This window comes from Cyprinus carpio, chromosome B21 (assembly GCF_018340385.1).
Source record: "Cyprinus carpio isolate SPL01 chromosome B21, ASM1834038v1, whole genome shotgun sequence".
NCBI lineage: Eukaryota > Metazoa > Chordata > Actinopteri > Cypriniformes > Cyprinidae > Cyprinus > Cyprinus carpio.
This window is the reverse complement of record NC_056617.1, coordinates 16,615,110-16,627,859: the sequence shown is the minus strand read 5'-3', so window position 1 is coordinate 16,627,859 and position 12,750 is coordinate 16,615,110. Positions and strand designations below refer to the sequence as shown.

The window sequence follows — 12,750 nt, the reverse complement described above, 5'->3', positions numbered from 1 at the left end:
GCTAATTTCTCTCTCTCTCTCTCTCTCTGTCTCTCTCTCTCTCTCTCTCTCTCTCTCTCTCGCAAAAATAAAAAAGTAATACTCTATTGTCTAAATCTATTTGAACGGTCTCAAATGTAATAACTTTTTGTTTTGGGCAACAAACAATTCTTTATCTTTATTTTACACAAGGAGCGATCCAATACTGCTGCATGTGTTAAATGTAGCATATTTTATATATGCAAGATTATTTCCTGAAGTATATACTTTGTATAAAAATTCAGAACCATTGCCATTTCAATTATGAAAATAAATCAAAAGTGGTTTTCTTCAGTGTCAAAGACTGATACACTGGTACAGTTTACTTAAGTAGTCATACACTAATTAATCCCCAGGGTCTTGGTTTTGGTAATTTAGTTTCCATGGAAAAAACTGTAATCACATGCTAGAGAAGTCATGTGAGAAGAGCAAAGGAAATGACTTCACCTGTTCACATCCTAAAGGTGAACTCAGATGATACTTGCCCTTTGACCAGTGAGACAACAAGGGAAATAGACCTAATGGGGCATGGAAAACAATAACACACCCTTTTATTGCCCATCTCGGTCTCCACCTCTGTTTCACACCTCTGAGTTTTCATTAGTGTGTGAAAACATTTACAATGCAAAGCGTGGTCCTACTTTATGGTACATTACCAGACAAAACTTTTTGCTCCCATAAATAAACACATCATCTTTGTCTTAAAGTAATAAAAATGAGCACCAGAGTCAAAAGATATTCTTCAAAAATGTATTATTTATCAATTTACACAAATATAAATATGATTGAGGTGATTCCAAAACATGTAAAAAACAGCAAAGCCTTTAGGCAGTTATATATATTCTACAATGGAGTACAATGGAGTAGTGTGAAATCAATCCCTGAGAAGCAATTATATTTATAGCGTCTTTTGGGATCACTCTTATGTGCAAGTCCATGCATTAAAATAGAAAGACCATTTTGATGTTGTGAAAAAAAAATGTGAATTTACACAGTAATGTGATGATTTTCTTTTAGAATATGGGATACATTTCAAATCTCAAAGGTGTGTATGAAAAAAAAAACATATCTCTGATTGACTGACTATTTGTAGTTGTTTTGTAGTTGACCTTACTTTACAACAAACCACATGTTCTCATTTAATCGTATGTACAGTATCACTGAAGATTTCATCATCTAAAACCATTTGGTGTGAAAGCTTCGGCTCAGTATTCAACCGTCAAGTTAAGCCATTTTGTTCTGTCATGCATAATGGCTTAAAGGTGTAATATATCAATCACTAGTCTTCATTTGTCACAGAATCCAGAGGCAGTGTCTCTCCTGTTGGTTCTCCATGTTGACAGGTTACCAAAGTAACCGAGAAACAGATATCATGCACTGCTGTTGCTAAGCTGCCAAGGAAGTTCTCGCTCTGATGCATTTGTTCACCAGGCCTGCAAAGGACACTGCAGTGACAACAGAGAATAACGATTATACACCATAATGACCCATACAGACATGCAGATTATGTATATAGAGAAAAATATCTGTATAAAAATTTTGCAACATGGAAGTACGTTACTTCCTGTGAATGTGCAAGACTGACCTGCTTGCTGGAGCCCAGGTGTGCGATGGTGCTGGTGTCCATGGTCGCGTATCGAGATGGATGAGAAAACTGGACAGCTTCTTGTTTGGGAGAGTACACTGAAAAAGAAATGCAAAATGTGAGTTTTGCACATCGTTATTCAGAATGACAATACTTTCTGCTGTCATAGGCAAAGAAGCGAGTGTATTTACTGTGTGACTGTGTGAAGGGCTGCTGGGAGATGTGAGCTGTGGTCAGCTGTGTCAGGCTGGTGCTCTGAGGGAACTGCATGGGCTGCAGTGTGGTGAGTCCAGACACGCTGTTGATGACGGGCACACTCTGAGACTGCGGAGATGTCAGACCTGGAACAACATAAAAACACTATTATCAAAGTGTTCAACAAGAATTAAAGTAATACTAATCCTTTAAAGATAAATTACACATATATCAGAATTATTATAGTTAATTAAAACTAAACTAAATGATAAACTGACTTTTTCCTTGAAGAAAAACTTTTTGAAAGCATAAGAAGTGGACATTTTGAACATTTAGAGAACATTCAGAAATAATGCGATATAATTTAACTTACTTGTAATTAGATTATAGTACATTTTGAAATACTCGTAATCAGCCTACAGTTACTTTTTAATTGATTACATGATTACATGATTCTTTTTTACTAAGTGTTTTATTTTGATTAAAATTAAAATTAAAATGATTTGTTTTCATTTTAATTTTTTTTGTTATTTAATTATTAGCTTTTCATTAAATTCACAAATTCCCTGCAGTTCCTTCATGAATCCCATTTTGGGAAACCTTGACTTAATGTAATGTTTAATGGACTTTATGTTGTTAATAACAATGAATGCAATATATTTTTATATCAGTTGGTACAAGATTATTTTATTTAAATCAATGTTATAAATGAGTTAGGCCAAATGTAATCAAAAAGTAGTCCTAAATGTTTAATTAAATAGATTTGATTAACATAAATGGGGGCCACATTCTACACTTTTTAGCATTTTAAGTCCATCTATGTCTATATCACTTGTGTTCAAACAAGTCTCTGCCTTTCTCACACAGAACAACCTCCTTGACAGCAACCAGTCTGGTTTCAGAAGTGGACACTCAACCGAAACTGCCTTGCTCTCAGTTGTCTGTCCGCCGCTTTTGACACAGTTAACCACCAGATCCTCCTGTCAACCCTATTCGTAAAGGGCATCTCAGGAACCGCACTCCAGTGGTTTGAGTCTTACCTCTCAGATAGGTCCTTCACAATATCTTGGAGAGGTGAGGTGTCGCAACATCTAACTACTGGGGTGCCTCAGGGCTCAGTTCTTGGACCACTTCTCTTCTCTGTCTACATGGCATCATTAGGTTCTGTCATTCAGAAACATGGCTTTTGATATCACTGCTATGCTGATGACACTCCACTCTACCTCTCATTCCATCCTGATGATCTGACGATTGTTACACTCATCTCAGCTTGTCTAAAAGTCATTTCTTGCTGGATGAAGGAAAATCACCTTCAACTCAACCTTGCCAAGACAACCTTGCTTCCATCAAACCTATCGTTTCATCACAATTTCACCATCCAGTTAGGCACATCAACCATAATTTCTTCAAAAACAGCCAGAAACCTTGGAGTTATGATTAATTATCAGCTGACTTTCTCAGACCACATTGCTAAAACTGCCCAGTCCTGCAGATTTGCTTTATTCAACATTAAGAAGATCGGGCCCTTGCTTTCAGAACATACTTCACAACTCCTTGTTCAAGCTCTTGTTCTGTGCATGCTGGACTATTGCAATGCTCTCTTAGCAGGTCTTCCAGACAGTTCTATCAAACCTTTACAATTAATCCAGAATGCAGCAGCAAGATACATTTTTAATGAGTCAAAAAGAATGCACGTCACACCTCTGTTTATCAATTTGCTCTGGCTACCAATAGCTGCTCAGATAAAATTCAAGGCCTTAATGTTTGCATGCAAAACCACCACTGGCTCTGCACCCCTTCACCTAAATTCATTACTTCAGACATATGTGCCCTCTAGAAGCTTGCATTCTGCAAGTGAACATCGCTTGATTGTGCCATCTCAAAGAAGCACAAAATCCCTTTCACAGACTTTTGAATTAAATGCTCCCTCCTGGTGGAATGACCAACCCAACTCAATCCGAGCAGCTGAGTCCTTAGCCATCTTCAAGAATCGGCTAAAAATACATCTCTTCCATCTTTATTTGACCCACTAACTCTAGCACACTCTATTCTAAATCTATTCTTAAAAAAAACATGCCCCTTTTAGACTTGCACTCTATTTATTAACTAACAGCTTGTTTTCTTTAAAAAAAAGAAAGAAAAGAAAAAAAGAAACTAAAACTAGCTTCTCTAATATTCTTCTATTTGTTTTCTTTTTTATTTATTATACAATTAACAAAAGCAAAAAAAAAAGGCCTCCAACACTAGCTTGCTCTATTTTTTTTTTCGTTTTCTTTTCATTTATTATATGATTTAAAAAACCTTGCTACGTGTACTGCATTAAGCTAACTGAGACTTGTTATAACTTGCATAATAGCTTAATAGCTTGCATATCATTGCTCTTTTGTTGATTTTGATTTCCTTTACTGTCCTCATTTGTAAGTCGCTTTGGATAAAAGTGTCTGCTGAATGACTAAATGTAAATGTAATATAAATATCTATAACATTCTTTTTGTGCCAAAACAGTCAGATTATAATTTGACATGTTAGTTTGAATACTTAAACAGGATGATTTTTTGCTATTGTACCTTTAAGACTTGAAAATGAACCTGTAAATGGACTCTGTTATGACTGCCTGACATCTGTTTACTGGCTTAGGCAAGTGTGCAAACATGGACTCAAATGCATGACCAACGCATAAAACGTGTTCTTGCGTTATTGTGATGGTCACACACCTCAGTACTCAAGGGGCCAACAGAACGACCTTCAAACCTCTGTGTCCTTAAACAAGTGTTATCATTCAGGTAGCTGGCAATAAACATGTTTATAAGATCTAACTAGATCACAAAGATGCTTATAAAACTATTACTTTGGCTATCAAAACATTGTTTATTTGAGAATCCAAACCGGCACAGCAATAGCGGCTCAACCAACCCACCATGGGGGCGGGGCTAAGTGTCTGACTGACTAATGCAGTGGTTCTCAAAGTGTGGGGCGCTCCTGTAAGGGGGGCGCGGACCATCAGCAGAAAAATACAATGTTTTTTTATAGGTTTAAAGGGGGGCGCAACCAAAGTTTGAGAACCACTAGACTTATGGAAGGAGGAGTGTTTGGGGAAATTTGAATAGTTTTTTGCAACTCTGTTTGATAACTGATTAGGAAAAAAATGAATGAGGACATTTTGACGGTGTAGATTAGTGGTTCTCAAACTTTTCAGACCAAATACCACATCAGAAAAAAATCACATCACATCTATCACATCAGAAAATATGGAATAATATTAATAGAAAACACACTGTATTAATATGAATTTTCTGTATTTATTTTTTACCATATTTATTTGTGTTTTATCTGTATTTTGAAGTTCGCACTTCATTGCATTGTGTTTTAGGGTTAATGAAAATGTCTGTTACTGTGTCCTGACAGAAAATTACCAGTAAATTAGAAATTTTTTTAACAGCACATCAAAATGAGGGCTATAAAAGCATATTGCCATGGGGATGCGTAAAGGATATATTAAAAGTACAATCAACTTTAGAAATAGAACTCTAAAAATGCTATAGTAAAAGCTGTTTAACTGTAAGTTCCCTTACCACATATATTACTATGTAAAAATTAAACCATGTAAATGGTTTGACATTATAAATGTAATTTTGCAGTAAAATACTGTATACTTATGGGGGGGGGGGTTTGCAAGTAAAAACTATGAATGACTATATTTACAGTAAAAAAAAAGAGAGAGAGAGAGAGAGAGATTAAAAGGACATTCATTTAGGTACTTCAGTTAACTTTGTATACTAATATTACATCACCACCTAATAATATATATCATTATAAGTTGGCACCAATGCTGTAATACCTGAAACACTGTCACCATATTTTTACAGTGAAATTTTGGCAACCACAGCTGCCGATTCTTTACAGTAAATTTAACACATACCACAGTTTAAGAACAACAATGATGTAAGACATGAAGGAGGAAATAAAATGGTGATCCACTCACTTTGAGCAGCCAGGCTCATAATGAGGCTCTGTGCATGCTGATGATGATGAGACGACTGAGACAGACTATGAATGTTGGTCAAAGTGCTCACAGGAGGCAAAACTCCACCAGAGACTGAGATCTGGACACACACACACATGCATACACACAATGTAAATACATATAAGGTACACAAACACTTTGCAAGTTAGAGCATGGTTACTTTCCTCTGGTGTAAGATGTGTTTTGGAGTGTGAGTGCGCACTAACATAACATAACAAATGTTTATTGGGGGGGCCAATTCACACCAGCCATAAAAGTGACTAAACGCACTGCCTGCACATGCTAGATCAATGCTCTCTTTGACCTAGTTGAGTCAGTTTTCAAATAAAGGCGACTTTATCAATCATGTCTGTAAAATGTACATTGATCCCTGCGACAACATGCTATTTCGGGTCGAAAAAAAAGGCTGGTAGACCCATACTTGTCAAAGCGTGCACGTTGTGACTGCACTATAATGTGGAGGCTAAAACAGATTTTGCTTTACCATTTTGCCATCCGTCGATAGCAAGCCATGGCAGGGGTCCAGACTACCCGGAGACACCTGTTGCAATACTGATTGGCTGCTGCCATGGTGACTGATGGTCGTCGAGGAAGTGACCTCACTGGTTCCTTGTTGACTGTACCTGAGTTCTGCATTGAAAAACATAAGAAACATAATTTTTAACTGTATTGCTGTGAACAGTTAATGCTTTGACAACAACAAAAAAAAGATTAATTTTGTTGCTCTGTCACACTGAAAATGGTGAGAAAATAATCGCCATTAGTCGCACTTACTGACCTGATTCTGTCTATCTTTATTTGACCTCTTTGTGTAGCTATAAAAGCAGCTAAAATGATAAGAGTCTGCAGTACAAACACTGAAGGGCCTTTATCGGACCGTCTATTCCTTAAATGCATTCTCGTAAACATACCTCAAAACTGATTATGCTAAATGTTGTGCCTTTTCTTGCTCTGGGCAAACAAATACAATCAAAGAGCTTTTGAACAGTTGGAGGTCAGTGACTGTAGCAGAACACACAGGCTGAGCAAACACGCTGTTCTCTGACTCACTCTCTTGACGTAATATTAATCCATTCGCAAACATTCTGCGGAATTCGGTCCATTTCACAGGATGACAGTTTACAGCTTTTCAACAGAACGGTGTCTTTTTGTAGTTGTCAAAAGTTAAGCTGAAGCGTTTTGATTTTATTGTATGGTCATTTTAAGCTACTGCGTGATCCTTCTGGGTTTAAAATACATTTTTCCAAACAGCTATTGATCTTCTGAGGAAGAGAGTGTGTGCTGAACACCCTACCAGACACAAAGCTTGAACCTTGCCTTGACCCTGGTTTGACCCTAAAGATTGCAGTAAGCGATTTTATGTCTCTCTATTTCACATGCGTCTGCGGGTGCGGCTGTGTGTTTTGTTCACACACTAATGGGACGGAGGAATTCCAATAAAACACACACACACACACACATACTGCATCTGTGAGCCTTTTTACACCTGATATTAACACTCATAATGGCAAAATATGCCTGTAATTATTGGTAACTAAAACTATTAAAAACATTTTTGTTAGTTGAATAAAGAATAATAAAATGTTTAAAGTAAACAACAATTATAAATGCTGTTTTGTCAATTAACTGAAACAAGCTTCAGCACTAAATTTACTAACTGGAAATAAACAAAAACTAAAACTGAACTGAACTGAATAAAAATAAATTAAACAAATATTAAACAAAATAATGAAAATGACAAAAGCACATATTAAAATTATTTCAAACTAAAACAAAACTGAAAATACAAAAATAAAAGATGACATGAAATAAATATATATAAAAAAAACTGTGATAGTGTATAAATAACACTTGGTAGAAATCAGATCATCCAATTTCAGATATTAATATCAAGTGTAAACAGAGCCTGTGAGTATTTGCACAGCAGTGAAATCTTACTGGAATCTGAGCTGCTGTGATGGTGCTGGGTATGTGATGATGGATGGGACAACAGAGGGTTCATGCTGTGGGTTGGATACGTATCCATAGCCAACTTCTGTCTGAAGGCTTCCTCCTTACGCCGATTAGCAAACCAGTTGTACACGCGAACCTCCGTGACCAGGTTAGATCCAAGCCCATGTGCTTTAGAGGGCGACACACCCCTCTGAACACATTCTGCCCTGAAAACAACCCAAAAAATAAAGAATTGCTATTTGTACAATGCATTTTTTTAAGATATCTAAATACAAAAAAAAAGAAGAAACAAATGTAATTAATGAGCAGCACTTTGTACTTAAGTGTATATATATATATATATATATATATATATATATATATATATATATATATATATATATATATATATTTGCATGTAATATAATAAAATGCAAAACATAAAAAATAGTATAGTACATGAAAATAAGAAACAAATGTAATTAATGGCACTTTGTTTTAAATCACACACACACACACACACACACACACACACACACACACACACACACACACACACACACACACACACACACACACACACACACACACACACACACACACACACACACACACACACACATATATATATATATATATATATATATATAATATTTGGTAACACTATTTTGTGTCCTTGGTCCAGTCTAATTATACATTTAAGCACTGAGTAATATTAATTAACTACATGCACTAACTATAGGGTCAGGGTTAGGATTAGATTTGACTTAGGGTTACATGCATGTAATTATGCATAATTGATTGTTATTATAATAGTAAGTACATGTAACGTGTAACAAGGATACCTTAAAATAAAGTGTTATCAAATATTTTTAATAAAACCAAATCAATATCTAGAGAGAGAGAGAACATTACCTGTTGCATTCCTCTACCAGCGCTTCCCTTTCTTCTTTGCTGGGGTTCTTCTGTCGATCATAAGCCTGGTAGAGTATCTCCTGAGATGCTGGACCCCATTTGAAGCGGTTTCGTCTCATCCTCTTAGAGCCTGGCTCCCCCTCATCTCCGATTGGTCCTCCAGAACCTCCCGCAGCCCCCGAACTATGTCCGGTATGATTGAATTCTGGGAAAAAAAACAGGACCTGATCCTGACTGCCTCTGAGGTCACTGAGGTCAGAGCCCTGAACACGGTCGAACTCTGCGGAAATAAGAGGGGGACACGATTGGGGCAGAGTAGACACAATCATGACAGATAGTGCTTGGATGGGGCGGCCCATAATGAAGGCGCAATTTCGAGAATGGTAAAAATGGATCCAATAATGGGGACTACAGAGCAGAGCTCACATGATACATACTGACCTGAAAAAAAGGGTCTTTCATAAAATGTAGGCAAGTAAATAAAAACACATGTTCTTAATCACAGTCTACACATTTATTAATAAATGCAAGGGGATATAAAATTGATAAAATAAAAAACATTCACAAACAATTTTATATAGATTTAAATAGATCATTTCTAATAGAATTTATAATAGTGTTAACTGAATGTAATATAATAAAAGATTAAATACATGTTTTGCAAGTATACTTATATATAAGTATTATATAAATATATATAACAACATGTAGGCTATAACAAAACATTAAAACCAGACGCAAACAAATAATTTAAAAAAAAGAGAGCTTTAAAATAAATAAATGTCACTCGGCATGAAATTTTGTTAGACTACATAATGTAAAGAGATTCATTAATTTTAAGCATGGCTAAAAATTGCCCAAATACTTGAATGAAAAAAAAGGTAACACTTTACAATATGGTCCCATTAGTTAATGCATTGACTAACATGAACTAACAAAGAGCAATATATTTGTTACAGTATTTATTAATGTTACAGTTAATAATAGTTAATCAAATTAAAGCTGTTCATTGTCATTTCTCAGGTCTGTTAAATAATATTAACAGATAGCCTACTAATTATTATTTTTTTTTATTTTAATGATGTATTGGGAAATGTGGAAATGAACACGAATTTTGATTGTTACATTTTTCAAATGTATTTTTCATTGTTCTTTCATGTTAACTAATGCAGTGAACTCATGTTAACAAATGAAACCTTATTGTGAAGTTTTAAAAAAAAAAACAGTCTGCATGCTTTCTTGTGTTACAGATTGTAAAGAGTTAAACGTCATGTTGAGAGGCTACTTACGTCTGTCGATTTCGCGCTGTTTCTGGACATACCAGGTGTAGAGCGCGGCTCGTTTGCTCGTCTTCATCGGCGTGCCTTTATTGAGGTGCTGCGACAGGTGCGACTGATTGAGCCCCGTCACGTCCACAACCTCGCGCTGAGGAATATTGTGCTGCTGCATGTAGCCTTTGACGGTGCGCGCCACGCGCCACGGGTCCCCGCTGCCAAACACAGCAGCCAACGCGATTATGAGCGTTCATAAGTAACTATGCTTTATTTTATGTGTTTATGCCATTTGTTGGTGTAAAATGATGCCTTTATGTTTTGTGAAGTCTGGAATAATAAATAATGTACAAACGTTTAAAATATAATTAATAATCGTCTTTAACAAAATACAAAATAACATCTAAAATATTTATTTCAATTTATCAATTAATGCTGTCTATTTTAGTAGCTATTATTCTTAAAAATGTAATTTCTAATAGAGACTTTTCCGCCTCTACTCGACAGTCATTTGGAAATAATAGGCTAAATGTTTAGAGAAGAACTGGTTATAGGCATGCAATAAAATAATGAAGAAATAATAATGTTAAATATTATGCACGACACATAATTTAAAATATATAAAACAATATTAGCCTATAGGCTATCATTTGTTCTGTGACTTACGTCAATACGATGACAAATCGACTTAAAACTCTTATTAATTAGGCTATATTTGTGAAATACATTTTGTCCAGCACTCAGCATATACGAGTCAAACGCTCGTGAGTGTTTTAATACGTGTAAAATGTCTGACGGATCGGCCAATGTTTGTTTGGGGAAATAACCCCTCACATTAGAGAGTGCTCGAGGATGTTGATTTAAGCCTATAACTTTGGACAATGAATAACTACTATCTTTTCCCTCTATTCATACGACATTGTGTATCTTTCTGTTGATGATTTATAGAAATAAATTAATAACAACTACACGTGGTTTCGTTTTGTCTTTTCATCAATATAGGCCTATGATCTCGTTTTACACTTTTAAACAGAAACATTTCGATTTCTGCCTAACTTTAAAAAAAAGTAGGTTATATTATGTAGGTATTAAAACAATATAAAAAAAAACGAATGAAAAAATGAAATAATAAAATAATACACTAGCCTACATCACAGTAATTTTGGGATTGTTTTTGTCAAATCATTATATATAGCCTAGCCTTTTTACATGCAAAAATAAAAAAACAAATAAATAACAGGGTAAAATAGTTAAAGTAGTTTAAGTGGTCAAACTTTACGCTGTTGTTTATTACAGTGGAACTACATAAGTTTCTACTAAAAAAATAATAACTAACGTTATAGGCACGCGGTAATCGTTGCGCACAGTTCTTTTTTACTGCTTTATAGATTAATAAATAAATAAATAGCAGGTACACTTTAATGTAACTTGATGCCCTGAATTACCTTCAAATAATATTTCAATATCACGCCTTTAGTTAATAAATCTTGTATCTGTATCTTAACTCACGACAGCATGCGCTCGACCTCCGCGCGCTGCTCCGCCGCCTCCTCCGTGTTGAGAGACTGCAGCTCGCGCAGGATCGGCGGCGTGTCGAAGTCATCCCCGTCATCCGAGCCTTCATCACCGGACAGTTTGCCCCCTTTACCCTGCCCGCTGGTCAGAGTCAGAAACACCGGCTTGGAGTCACTGGAGTCGCTGCCGCCGTTGACACTCGCCGGGGACAAGGGTTTTTCCATTTTTATTCCGAATTCTGCAGGACACGGACACAAATCCTCCAGCGCCTGGACCAGCACATCCTTAGTGACCCCCGAGTCCAACAGCGCGCTCAGGAGCTCCTGCTGAAGCGATGTCAACTTGGACACCATGTCAGTAAACATCAATCCGGTCCCGCTGAAAGCCCTCGCGCCCTCGGTAAATACACCTGTGAAATTAACTGAAACGAATAATGTATTTGAAGGACTAGAAAACACGAGACCACAGTGTCTTTATGCAAAGTTTTACAGTTGTCCAGAACACGAGCGCACCTGCTGAAGGAAGTAGTTCCACGTTCCTGCTGGGCGGAGCTGACTTCATGCTCAGTGGTTGGTGCACCTTATGCAAATGATGTTTACACGTTTATGAATATGCTAATATAAATGAGGAATTCGTAGCTGCTGTTTATAAAGTGTAGGGGTTTGAAATGTTCAGTGTTGATGTGTTTGGTACCTCTAGGGTAACTTTTTAGGCTAGAGGGTATTTTAAATACAACTACATAAATCTTTAAAATAAAGTAAGCAAGCAAGCAAGTAGGCCTGAGTAAATAAATAAATTAATAATTAATACTAACATTGTACTAACGATATAAACATTATTATTAATATTTTGACAGTCGTCACTGATAAGCTACTACTAAATATTGTAGAAACTTAATTTTCTGTAAAGTTGCTTTGCAATGATTTGTATCGTAAAAAGCGCTATACAAATAAACTTTTCACTTGAGAATCAAAAGGCAGCATTTATCGGTAGACCCAATACTGAAAAAAATAAAATAAAAAAAATTTGTAAGAGACAATCAATTAGAACCGAACCAAATTTTTTATTTTCCCCTCATTCTTGTTCTTTCTCTCATTCATTCTTTCTTTCTGGAAAGAGATATCTGACTTTTTAGGCAAGCACACTGATAAGCACATAATCAGCAGTAAATATGTGAAAATGTAGTATTTATAATTTTTTTAGTGCTAATGGCGATTAATTGCATCCAAAATAAGTTTTTGTTTATTAAATATATGTGTGTGTACTGTGTATATTTATTATGTAAATATAAATAC

At 35.8% G+C, this 12,750-nt stretch overlaps 1 protein-coding gene across 2 annotated transcripts; it reads right to left on the bottom strand.

The window, feature by feature from the left end:
- Window positions 1-754: 754 nt before the first annotated feature.
- LOC109087170 (hepatocyte nuclear factor 1-beta-B-like) lies at window positions 755-12,109 on the bottom strand. 2 transcript variants are annotated; one of them, XM_042748124.1, is made up of 9 exons: window positions 11,450-12,109; window positions 9,959-10,158; window positions 8,670-8,949; window positions 7,761-7,981; window positions 6,307-6,452; window positions 5,781-5,901; window positions 1,795-1,944; window positions 1,604-1,701; window positions 755-1,463 (listed from the first exon to the last, which is right to left on the bottom strand). In XM_042748124.1, exons 1-9 carry the CDS (start codon window positions 11,818-11,820, stop codon window positions 1,443-1,445), a joined length of 1,608 nt encoding a protein of 535 aa, XP_042604058.1. In that variant the 5' UTR covers window positions 11,821-12,109; the 3' UTR covers window positions 755-1,442. The 2 variants fall into 2 exon arrangements, with proteins under 2 accessions (XP_042604058.1, XP_042604059.1); XM_042748125.1 differs by having other exon boundaries at window positions 8,670-8,874; window positions 11,450-12,108.
- Window positions 12,110-12,750: the final 641 nt, after the last annotated feature.